We start from the raw sequence: 13101 nt of genomic DNA on the forward strand, positions 1-13101 counted from the left end.
CATTTCAGATAAGGGGCACTCAGGGCCAGAGCAGATGGGCAGGAAGAAGTGGCCAAAGTCTGCTGTGGCCAGAACTGGGACAGACCACATCCACCACAAAGCTCACTCCCAAAGCTTATCCTGGCTCCTTTTTGCTTCATTCCAAAGGACTGGAGCATATCGTTGGAGTGGCTTCTGGTCAGTTTGGAGGTGTGTGTCATTTGAATGTCATGCCTTCAAAGTGGCCAGAAGCCACTTCAAAAGCCTGAGGCTTTATAGGTTTTTGTGTTTTACTATTTTCTCAAAAACACCACCCTGTTCAATCCACACTCCTCTCTATTTTATATAATATGTTCTGGAAATATTGTCATTCAAATAGAAGATATCTTTACTTCCTTTTGACACATCTTCCTTTGCAGTTATTAGGAATCTAGTACTGGGAATCTCTGGGGTTTTAGAAATCCTATAGCTCAGTATATCATTCCATATGTGACTTTCACCATGTTGAACTGCTGGTCTACCAGAGTGAATAGCTTGAATTTTGATTACTACAATTAAGAAGACTAATGCCTAATTTATGGTTTTCCTTATGACACTCGAGGTTACGTGCTCTTGGAAACTCTTTCTGACCATGGGATTTCCTCAGAGATGCATGCATCAAAAATCAGATTTTCACATTATGCCCATGTTTACCTTCCAGTAACCAATCATTTTGCAAATTTTGGAGCTTAAGGGAAGCAAGATGTCTTCTACCATGTTGAGGAGCACCATTTATACATTTGGGCTGTGTGTATAATCTGGCTCGACACTTAGTATTCTGGCATTTTAGGCTATGCCCATAATTTTTCACACAGTGTTCAATTCCTTGAAATGTTTTAGTGCACACCATTTCAGGAGGAAAAAAAAACTATTAACATTCCCATCCCATTTCAAAATATTCTAGTAAGTAGGGTGCTTTTCAGTCAAAGTAGATATGATACTAAACACATCATTAGGAAGTTCCCCTCACACTGCTACTAGCTCCAGGAAAGAAAGTTCCCACTGATATGAATAGGAGTATGGCAACTCTTTACAGTCAGAAAGGGAGGGTTTGGTTTTATTTTATTTTACTTATATCCTGCCTTTCTTTCAGCAAAAGACCTGAGGCAGTTGACAATAGACATAAAAAGAAAGTACATCTGAAAACTATGTTAATAACAAGTTAAAAAAAAATTAAATAAGCAATCCCATTAAAGAGACTAATTTATAACAGTTTTAAATGCATTTAAACATTAAAAAGATAAAAATGTAGCACACCCCACTAAAAGACCCTTCTGCTACAGCCCAAGGTCTGTTTAATTATTTTTTTTTTTAGAAATGTCTTTAGAAAACCACACAAAACCTTAATTTTACACACACACACACACACACACACACACACACACTACTTCATGGATCTACCTTCGGCCTTTGTCTATATAGGTAGCAAACATCAACTTCATAGCTATTGCTGCAATGCCATGCTGTTTGGGTTCTGTTTATTTCCCCAGTTTGAGAAAGCCCAGTTTCTAGACTCCTCTTAAAAAAAGGAAATCAGGATATCTTGGACCACTTGGTTTCAGCTCTCTGGGAAAACCGAATTTCTGGGTTTGAGGGAGGGAAAGACAAATATTTTCTACTAGTTTCACCAATGTTTTTGGCAATTTATTAATCTCAAAGCATACATTTATCAAGCTTTAGGCTGGCAAATGTATGTTCTGGATCATGTGGAAATACCCTAATAAAACTCAAACCAGGAGGAAATGCATGAGCTTAATGTGCACTTGTCATGCAACTTCATGCTTCCACTTGTGTAGTATCCAATATATTAATTTTCGAGTGCTGCACAATTTTATTCTCTCACTTGAATTCTTTCAGTTACAAGAGCAGGAGCCTATAACTGCACTACAAACTCATTAAAAGTGAAAAAAATGGTTTATGTGAAGAGGGCTTCAGTAACTTTTTGCCCTTTTTGAGTCCTGCTGTATCCATCAATCTCTCTCATAGGCCTGGCTGCACTGGGATCTGTGTAGGCAATATTCCATCAGCTACCACTGACAGGTTTAAAATCTCATAAGTCATTGAACTGTGTAGCTAGGCAGTGAGAGCTAGGCTAGAATGTATTTTTATTTGTTTCCCAGCAGAGTGATAGGGATTCCACTTTCCAGTGGAATGAAGTATTCATCGTCCTGAAAAATATCACACACTGGGAGAATCCGCACACAGACACATACCTCCCATAGTTACAAATGCTTCCTCATTTCTTTTTAAACTCACACTGTTTCATGTTAATTTCATGTAGCGTTTCACATAGTTTTTTTTAGAAACGTTCCTTTTTCCGAACTCTTTCTTTTACACACTCTTTCAGATGGCATTGGTTATCTCTAAATGGAAATGGTTAAAAGTGTGAATGATCTTCTGTGTAGACCTGGCCTTACCATCCATTCTCACAATGTCCATGTTATAATGCACCTTACTAGTAGCCTAATGAAAACCTGCTGATTTTGAGAGGCAGGGGTCATACTCTTTGATTCCTCAATTTCATTTTTTAAAATGCTTAATTTTCAATGATCTATATCATTTTGAAACTTTGTACAGTGCAAGACAATACTGCTTAGCTCAAAAAAAGAGCCATGTTGATGCCAGTGGGACATACCCTTAGTTGCATCTGATGAAGTGGATTCAACTCTATCAAAGTTCATGCTACCAGCTTCTTCTTTCCGTTAGTTTCAAACATGCTACAAAGTCCTTTGCACACTGATTTTCCAGAATGCCGTGGCTATGTCTTTGTATTTTACCCTTAGGTAGATGCACAGGGTTGCGATATCAGCCTTAATCATGGTGGAAGTGTCTACTTAGGAGTAAGTCCCACATTCAGATGCAGATTGCAGCACCAAATAATTTGAAAAGGGCTGTTTACAACACATCCTGCTTTGTCCCCCAGTGCCACTGCTGCTGGTGTAAGTTGTTCCCTCTGAGGTCAGAACAGGTTGCTTAGCAATGTGATAGATGCTGGATATCTCATTGTGATCTCATAGTGAATGACTTGATGTGGCACCAGTACTGCTGGGTGACTTTGTGGGACGTGTGTGTGAACAGGTACTTGGCTTCACAGTGGAGGGCTCCAGGTAACAGGATTTGGTGGGAATTCTAGGGCCAGAATAATCTGGGTTGCCGTCAGAGTATTCTGGCTCATTCAGACCTGGCCACAGAGAAAAATACTAGATACAATCAGTTAATACAATAATAGAACAGAGTAAAACTGTCTCTCTGGAGGCAATTGCTACCGTTAGCAGTTGTGACTTTACAGCTAGAACATGTTGACATGGCATAATGATGTTCTTTTCCATGTTGTGGGTGGGTACAGCATTCACAGGAACTAACAGAGCTACTTGAAAATCACTTGTCATCTCAATTATAAATGGACAAGTGGGAGGAACAGCTAGTGCAGACCCTCACACTATATTAGTCTATTGCCATTGTTCACTATACCTTGTATAGTGAACCACTTATGTCTGTGAGTTGCTTTCGTTTGTGAGCCACCTTGGGACTCTCCAGGGAGAAGAATAGCATATAAAATAAATAAATAAATATTGGTAGTTCGTCATATTTTGTTGTTATAAGTTAAATGTAAACATGTCCTTTCCACTCTAACAAAATCTGTTGGAGGGAAGGAAGCAGGGAAATTTAAAAAGGAACTAAGGGGCTCTACAGCTGCAGCCCCAATCTGGCCTTTGGAGGGTGCAAAAAGGAGCCACAAATAGTGGCTCCTTATTGCTCCTCCCAAAGGTGTCATAGCCATGGTGACGCAGCGCCAGAGGTGCGCCATGATGCCGTGCACCATCTGGAGTGGCACGCAACATCATGGCAGCCTGGGAGCAGAGTCAGGGCGTCCATCATCAGGACACTGCATCTTGATTCCACTCACAGGCCAGACTTTCAGACCAGCCTGTATAGGGCCTAAGAGATATGAAAGGGTGTATTCTCTGAAGCATGCTCCTTTGCATCCTGGGAGTATCTAGGTTTTTTGAACCACAGAGGTTGAGATTTTTAGAACAGTTAGTAAATAATGCCCTTTCTACTGTTTTTGTATGCCAGGATGGTACTAGTAGTTAATGTATGGTTAATTTTATTCTGTTCTTATTATGTTAATATAGATTTAGATATATTAGATTGGTTCTCTTCCTGAGTATAAACAACTAAATTCAGGAGCTGGACCTATGTGTGTAAAATAAGTATGAAGAACTATCTTGGAATGAAGGAGGAGGAGGATTCCAACAGAGAGCCTGTTAACCCCAGAATATTGAAGAGTTCCTTTAACATTAGATCATTTGGCTATCTGAATATATCTCTTTGGAAGTGGTCTTAGCCCATGATACTTGCTGAGACTTATTAACAACAGAGGTGAATTATGGTCCATATACAGGTAGTATTAATAATGGATAGAAGCAACATTGTCATCCATAAATCAGATCCCACTGTGCCATTCTGGGATATATTATTGCAAGTGGAATTAATGGGGGGAAATGAGTAAATGGATGATATGATTACAACACAATTGTTGCATCATTTTTCTTAAGTCATCTGCACTCTTTAGCTGTATCTTACCTCTGTCAGACTTAAAATGTGGCTCTGTAGCTATGTATCCCACACTTCCTTTAAACAGCTCAGAGTAGGTTTGTGTGACTTGTCTCATATTAGCCTTAAAACAAACCCATGGGACTAGGTGACAGCAACCAAGCCAAGGCAAAAGGCATAAAGTGTTATAAGTGAATATGGATTTGAAGCCCTAGTCCTACACTGTATCTACTGTATCTTCCTGGCTCTTACAACTAGTTTTCTCCCCACATACATGCATACAATTCTGTACTTCTGTTTGCTTGCTTCTTTTTCTTTCTTTCTTTGCTTTTTACAGAGAAAACATCCTAAATTAGAAGGAACATGTTTGAAATATTTCATATATAATAGTTTAGGCCCATAGTGCACCTTGCAGAATAATGACTAAATCTTGAAAGGCCCAGGGTGGGGATAATCTGGTCTTTCTTAGAGCTAATCAAATTGACTCTAAGAAAATTGTTCCAGTGTTTGGAAGCAAAAAAAATCTGAAGCAAACAAAAGAACAAGCGGAAATCTGTTGTTTCCTGAAATCTGTTTTCCATTAACTTTCCACCTTGCACAACTCAATTTCCCCAAAGAGCTGGAAATCGTCACAAGAATTAGATCAAGGCTATGGAAATGAAATGGAACATGTTATTCCCTCACAACTATACTCCTTTGTGTGGTTTCCATCGCTGACTGCAGCATTTCTCTAAAACTGAATGAAATAGCCTGATTGTTCTTGCAGAATATTTTTTTCATACATACCTACCTCAACAATTTTGGAAGATTACATGATGAGCATTACAGATATAGTTATATAAAGATCCTTGGTTATTTTTCTGCAATCTTTCCAGAGAAATTGGCTGATGCTGGATCAGCATTGAATCAAGCATCCCCCCGCCAATTCTGTCTATCTCTACATGGCAAAATTAAACCTTAATACCACTCTAACTGCCATGGCTTAATGTATAAAATTCTGATATTTGGAATTTGTAGTTTAGTGAGATTATTTAACCTTCTTTGTCAGGGAGGTCTGGTGTCACAACAAACTACCAACCTCTTGAATTCATAGGATGGAACCATGACAATTAAAGCAGTATCATACTGCATTAATTTTGCAGTGTGGTAACAGCCATTCTCTCCCCCCACCAGTGACTGGATTTCTGGTTGTCTTAGGGTGTTTGTCTTCTGTGTCCATCTCCAGAAGCACTGTAATAATTAACTTGGAAATGTCTGTAGAATATAGGCCTCTAAAAATGTCACCCATTAAACCATTTTCAACAATGCAGCAGTAGAATAATCATGGATGCCAATATAACGTTCTGGGATTCAGTGCAATTAAAAAAGCAACAACATTGATTTGTATCTAATGTCCTGCTTTTTCCCACTATGGGATCCAAGGTGGCTTACAATAAAAGTTAAAGTAAATATAGCTAAAACTGTACATAATAGAAACTTTAAAATATGAAACATTTGGTTAATTTAAAAATATTAAATACACTTTGAAACCATAATGTAAAAATACTGTTAGAATGTGATAGTAAAAAAGGTATAAATACACAACCTCTCTGTCTCAGTCAGTAAGAAACTGGAGGCCTGTATAAATGGATAGTGGGAGTCTTAACCTCCTGGCAGAAGGAGAGCAGAGAGGGGGCAAACTGAGTGTCTCTTGGAAGGGAGTTTCATAGCCTAGAGGCACAGCCATGGGAAAGCCTTTTTTGTGAGTGTGTCCTCACCAGATAGGTCTGTGAAGATGGTAGAACTAAGGTTGTGTCTGCACTGCAGAAATAATCCAGGTTGGCACCACTTTAACTGCCATGGCTCAATACTGTTGAATTCTGGGAATTACAGTTTGTTATGGCACCAGAGCTCTCTGACAGAGGTGGCTCACAAAACTACAATTCCAGAATTCCAGAGCATTGAGCACTTAAAGTGCCATCAACCTGGATTATTTCTGCAATGCAGATGTAGCCTAAGAGATGACTTTCCCCTCATTTTGCCTGAATTCTTGGAAAAAGAGCAGCAGGTATGTAGACTGCGAATGTTCCTAGATCCACTGTCACTGGAGGCCGAAGGGACCTTTTGGCTTTGAGTGCTTCAACTGCTGCGCCAGCTGTGACTTTTTCTGGACAGAGATAACTTAGTGACAGTGGTCCATGCACTGGTAACTTCCCTATTAGACTACTGTAATGCACTCTTTGTAGGGCTGCCATTGAAGAAGACTTCAAAGCTGCAGCTAGTGCTCAGCTGCTATATATGACATAAACAACACATAATGCTAGTCTTAAAAGAATTACACTAACTGCCAATACATTTCCAGTCTGAATCCAAGATGCTTGTGATGATATTCACAGCTTTCATTGGTTTGGGACCTTAATGTCTCATGGAGTACCTCTCCCAATATGCGCCTCCTTGAGGATAAAGGTCTGCTGGAAGCGGCATCGCCATGTCTCAACAGTGAGGCCAATACACTGTCTCAGGACATGGGAGAGGGCCTTCTCAACCATGGCACCCTAACGGTGGGATGCAGTGTTCTCCAATGACAACCCAGTGGTGGAGTTCTCTCCCCCAAAGGCATAACTGGCACCAACATTCATGTCATTTCTGCACCATGCAAAAATCTCGCCATTCACCAAAGCCTGTGAGCCTCATTAATTCAACCCAATGACTGTTACATGTAGGTTTTAAAACTTTCAAATCTGTCCTAACTCATTATATTTTTGATATATTTAGCTTATTTAAATTATTTTACTGTTATTAATATGCTTAAATATTGTTTGTAAACTGCCCTGAGATCTCTTGATACTGGATTGGGTATACATATTTTAATAAATTAATAATAAATAAGATGGGTAAGCATCATAATAAACATTTTCTCTGACTCAGAAGTTAGCATGTTTGGGAGCTGAGGGCTAACGGAGAGGGGTGCAAACCTCTCTCTCTCTCTCTCTTTGTGTGTGTTTGTGTGTGTGCAGGTATGCATGCACACATGTGTTGAGAGAGGGAAAGGGGAAGTTCAGCTGAGAGGAAAATGCAAAAGAAAAAAATGGACATGTAAGTGTGTGGAACTTTGTGCAGTGCTGATCTTGGAATGTGGGCATTCCAAGCTAAGGATATATTTTTTTCCTTAAGTTTTTCACATAAGGAAAAATACATTTTCTCTTCACTGGGCAAGATTCAAAGGGGTTTTGTGCATTTTCATTGACTTTTTTGTCATCTTTCTTTTTTCTCTTTTACACTTCTGTGTGGGAATCCAATCAAGTTGTGTGTTTGCATGTGTGTCCATGCCTGTGTATGCACATATGCAAAAAAATCCCTCTCATTTTCCAAGGCACAACTCATTCTTTGCATTCTTTCTTTCTAGCAAAAATAGTATTTAGTGGGGGAATGGAAGGCAGTGTATTTTATTTCTCTATCTTTATTTTTATTTTTAATACTTTGTTTTATTTCAAATAACAAACAGCAATGGGAAACCAGCTTATTTGCCTCCTATGCAGGGGCAGACTATCTTGTAGCTGGCCCCCAAGAGTCTTGCTGAGGGTGAAAAAATGTGCAACTATTCTTTTCATCCTTGCCCCAAGCACCATGTTTTCTATTCTATGACAAGCACTCTGCACTGTGTGCAGAATCTGCCTGTGTGGTCTGCACAGCCTGTATTAGTACACAGCTGATCCCTGGCAGCCATATGGGTTGGGGGTGTTGAAAAGAGAGACACATCTCTCCTGTGATCTGAAAAGAAACTCCTAGGAAAGAGTGGAAAAAATGAAGTCCAAGCAACGTCAAACTCTCTTCATAATCCCTGTAATGGATCTTTTTTTTCTTTTTTTTCTTTTTCCTTTTTCTAGCTACTGAGATATTTTGCTGGACAAATACATTGCAACTGCATAAAGGCTCAGTCTTAATGCATTTTCAGAGATCTGGGACAGGAAAAAGTTTCTTTCAAATTCATCTTAAACATCTATTTTTTACTCCTATTGATTCAAATATATTAAGGGCTTGTTTTCAGAGCCATTTTACGGTAAATATAACAAAGAGGATTGCTGTGGCTACCTCTCCAGAGGTCATTCGATCAATAAACAGTAATCACAGAATGTTAATGGCACAAATGGCTTGCTGACTGGTGCAGCAAGTAGCGCTTGCTAGCTAGCCACAGCCAGTACTGATGGACATTACTTTCTCTGTATATTTCTGCTTTGGCCAAAGCAGTGGGAATGGCAATTGGGGGCAAAACCAATTCTCTAATTGTTGGTATTCATAAATGTATGAATATCATTGCTAATGGTTTGGACTCCCTCTGAAGTCCCTAAACTTACAAGAGACCTGCATAACTGTGGTCCATCGAGCCAAAGACAACTCTCCAGGAGCCTTTTCACACTATACAACTGTAGAACTATGATTCCACTTTAGCTGCCATGGCAATATTATATGGAAACCCAGGACTTGCAATTTAGGGTGCTGTATTTTCAATTCTCAGCTAGAGAGCTCCTCTAGTGTTTCTCAAGCTACAAACCACAGGTGTCCTTAGGATGTAGACATTGCAGTTAAAATGGAATCATACTGCTATGATTGTCCAGTGTGGAAAGGCTGCACATAGAAAAGGTAATCCACAGTTCAATAAAATCTGTGGCTGTGACACTTCCTTCAAACTGTAAATGGGCAAAAAGAGTGTCATGCCCTTGTCAGCAGTGGAAACAGATGCCTACTAGGTCAGAGGAATAGCAAATATGTTCTGGGTTTTAGGTGAACTTTAAAGGAGGTATCTAAGTTGCTGGACTCCATTCTCAAAATAGGTCCAGAAGCTCTGATACCCCTTTTAAAATTTGAACTAAAATCTGGAATGGCTTCAACTTACCATATTCAATCCTACAACTAGGCAAAATCAGTGTTGTGTGAAATGGCAGTGAATGGTGATTTTATTATGATTTTCTTTGTACCACCAGGAAGGGGAGAGTTACTTGTGAGATTTTCTGCCTCAGATACCAGAATAACTTCACTGGCCAGGAAAACTATCCTTTTACCCTCAGGGATGGCAGGTAGGCATTTGTTACTTTGTCTCAGGAGGCAAAATATATGTGGGTGGGTGGGATTGGCATCTACTGAGTTCATGAATGCAATGAAGTTTAAAGGGGACTAAACACTAGGGGAATAATTATTCACAAAGTTTTTTTTCTTGAAGCTCACAGTGAGTAATTTCATCTTTTCTTTGTATTGTGAAAAAGTCTTTGGACTCTTTCATGTGAGCCTCATTCCCCCACCGGTCACACTACTAAAATAAAATGGGAACATACCATTCTCAAGGAAACCATCATGACACCTCCTCTCGTTTGCACAGTTGGCCTACTGTCCCCACCATGATCTCCCCCTTTTAACCCCCCTTTTTGCATCATGCCTTAACGACCTTGCCTTTAGGGTTTTTACACCCCCCCCACCCACCCACCCCCACTTTTGTCATGCAATTCTGGAGCTCTGCTACATGATTGAAGTCATAAGAAAGAAAGGAAAAGACATAGATGAAAAAAAAAATAAAGGTACTAAAGGTTATATGGAATAGTGAGGAGGGAATACTGAGACCACATGACTCTCAATTGTGCAACAGCCCTGGCAATGATGTTTCCCATCTGGGGACTTAAGCGCTTGCCAGGCCATTGGCAGATTTCCCCCATGAAAGAAAATGGATAGATCTGAATGGCACAGCTATAGATGAGGGCCAGTGTCATGCAATGACTATGGCCAATGTTGCTTCTTTCCTGGTGTAATCATGCTTTAAAAGCTGCCTGTAGTTATGTCCTTTGAAAATTACACTGCTTTTGAAGGTCATTTGGAATTCAGGACTTATTCTATAGAAAAGTCACACACTATTATTATTATTATTATTATTATTATTATTATTATTATTATTATTATTATTATTATTGCATTGTTGTTTTGTGCAGAAAATAGCATTTCTTGCACAGGAAGCACATGTATCTGTGAAGAGAATATTATCCCAATGTAGGAATATTAATTCCTACACAGAAAATGCAGTTTTCTGTGAAGAATTGGGTTCCCCCCCCCCTTAAATAACAACCATGTACAAATTTTGCACTGAATAGCAAATGTATTCCTCATTCCAGGATTCCTCTTGTCAAGGTTTCTCAGCGCACAACAAACATGTTTTTGAACATTTTTTGAATATTCTTTCCATCCCTATTAAACATTATTAGTCATTAACTGAACCACACCTCCTGTAGTTATATAGTATATTGAATATACACAGAGTTATAGTGCTTGTGTATGAAACATTGGGGGTCTGCAGCTGATCATGTTAACATGGACTGATTTTGGTCATCTCATCTTGCTAAGTGGTATGGATAATGTTATATCAGGAAGCACAGCTAAAATGTCATCTCAGGTTTCTCCTTTTTGAAGTGTGAATAAGCTTGCTGTTGAAGATTTTTGAGTTTCTGTGAGTTTCTGTTTTTCTTAAAATGCATAGTGTTTGTTTTCCTGTTCTACTTTGCTGTTCTGGGAGCATTCAAAAAATTTCCTTTGAATAAACTGCAGATGTGAGCCATGTGTTTTAGAAATGACGTTGGTGGAATTCTAACATGCAAGCCAAGAGTACAGGAGGGAATTTTATTTCCTAGCACAGGGGTTACTGAAGGTTTCTGTTGTATTATCTCAGCAAATTTAATATACTGTTTATGTGCTGCCTATTCTTCCTTAAGTATTGTTTTCTATAGCTCCCAAAGTTATACTATAGAAATGTAAATTGTTTCACACACATGGAATCGAAACATCTGGTGCAAGTAATGAAGTACAATATTCTTCTGAAGGGGGAAAAATCAAAGGCCATTCTTCAAACTCACACATTAATACAAGTAATTTACTGACATTATTTTTTTAAAGTATTTATTAGAATATTGTGAATATGTGCTTTACAGAGTGATAGAACAACAACAAAATACATACGCTCAATAAGCTTGCAGTCAAAAAGCTGCATGAACTTGTTCAACCCAGCTAGAGTAAACCTGTTAGATCAATCAGATTTCCATAGTTTTTGGCTTAATGTTAGGTAATAGATTTAATGGATCTATTTTAGTGTTTCTCTTGTATGGGCTGGCAATTCATTTTAGGCCTGAAATCTTCAGGAAGGTCCTGATGGATGTAAGCATACCACTTTGTAGATAGAGCTTCCCTGTATTAACTTCTGCTGCCAAGAAGTGCAGAACTAGAACATCCAAATAAGAAAACATGCAAAAAAAAGGGGGGGGGGAATCTATTTGGAATAACTAAATAGCCCAACACTTTATGACTTCATTCCCCCCCCCTTGTGATATGACACAAAAAGTAGAGCCAGTAAAACTAGGGTCTAGGGGTGATGTACAGTGGACCCTTGTTATCCGCTGGGGTTTGGTTCCAGGATCCCCCATGGATAACAAAATTTGTGGATGCTCAACTCCCATTAAATATAATGACAGAGCAAAATAGTGTCCCTTATAAAAATGGAAAATCAAGGTTTGATATTTGAAATTTATACTTTTTTTGAACATTTTCAAACTGTGGATGCTTGAATTCATGTATAAAAAATCTGTGTATAAGAAGGGCCGACTGTACTTTCAACAACATTTTATGTTTATCTGAGGATGTGCGGTAGTTTAGGACGGGCCATTTGCCATACACCAACAGAGGAGGATGTAGATGGTGCTCTGAAGGTGCAGCTTGGGGAATAAGGTTGACATCATCCAGCATCTGTCACATGAGGTGACCACCCTACAAATTAATCATAGATATGATACTATAACTGGTTGTACAAAATCTGTCTGCATGAATCTCCCACTCACTCCCACAGGGTAATCCCCCTGTAGGAATAATCCTCCTGTGAACTACCTGGGCCTCCACAATCCAGAACAATACTTGAAAATGTTTCCTTGTTTCTCTGCTTGTATGTTTAATTTATAGCCCACCTTTCTCTTTGCAAAGGACCCCAGGTGGCTCTCATCCTCAATAAGAAATTGTTGAGGGTAGGGAAATAATCAATAAAGTTGAGGATCTTCTTTCCTTTTTTATTCTTTCTCCAGAATATATTGTTTGTGTTTTTAAAAGCCTGGCAACAAACTTTATTTTCTTATAAAATATTGGGGTTGTTTTGCATAAGACACTGTTTCCTGGTTAAAAACATTATTTCTGCACAAACCCAGGGTTTTTTTAAAAAAAGTTTTCAAATGAATTTTAAAACTGAAATACATTTTGCCTTGTTTCATGGATTATTAAAAACTAGGAGTAGTTTGTTTGACCCTTTTTGATCACCCTGTCCCTTACGCTTTGTGTTCAGTCTCTCTCTCTCTCTGCATACACACACACACACACACACACACACACACACCTAAAAGATGTGGATTCTGTGCTTTCCAAATTACAGAGGACATAGTAGGAAAATGTGTTTGCGGTCTTGATGAATCATTAGATAGATGATAGATAGATAGATAGATAGATAGATAGATAGATAGATAGATAGATAGATAG

General features: G+C 38.8%; 1 protein-coding gene across 7 annotated transcripts in view; it reads left to right on the forward strand.

Annotated features, from left to right (window-relative positions):
* Positions 1-13101, forward strand: part of PCDH7 (protocadherin 7) — a 467742-nt gene that overhangs the window by 299217 nt on the left and 155424 nt on the right. For 2 of the 7 annotated variants that reach the window (XM_042469336.1, XM_042469337.1), the window contains exon 3: positions 9537-9629. The exons of the other annotated variants lie outside the window; for them this stretch is intronic. In XM_042469336.1, the coding sequence (XP_042325270.1) occupies positions 9537-9629 (93 nt within the window). The remainder of the gene's footprint in view (positions 1-9536; positions 9630-13101) is intronic. 7 annotated transcript variants of the gene reach the window in all.

Source organism: Sceloporus undulatus, chromosome 5 (assembly GCF_019175285.1).
Source record: "Sceloporus undulatus isolate JIND9_A2432 ecotype Alabama chromosome 5, SceUnd_v1.1, whole genome shotgun sequence".
Lineage (NCBI taxonomy): Eukaryota > Metazoa > Chordata > Lepidosauria > Squamata > Phrynosomatidae > Sceloporus > Sceloporus undulatus.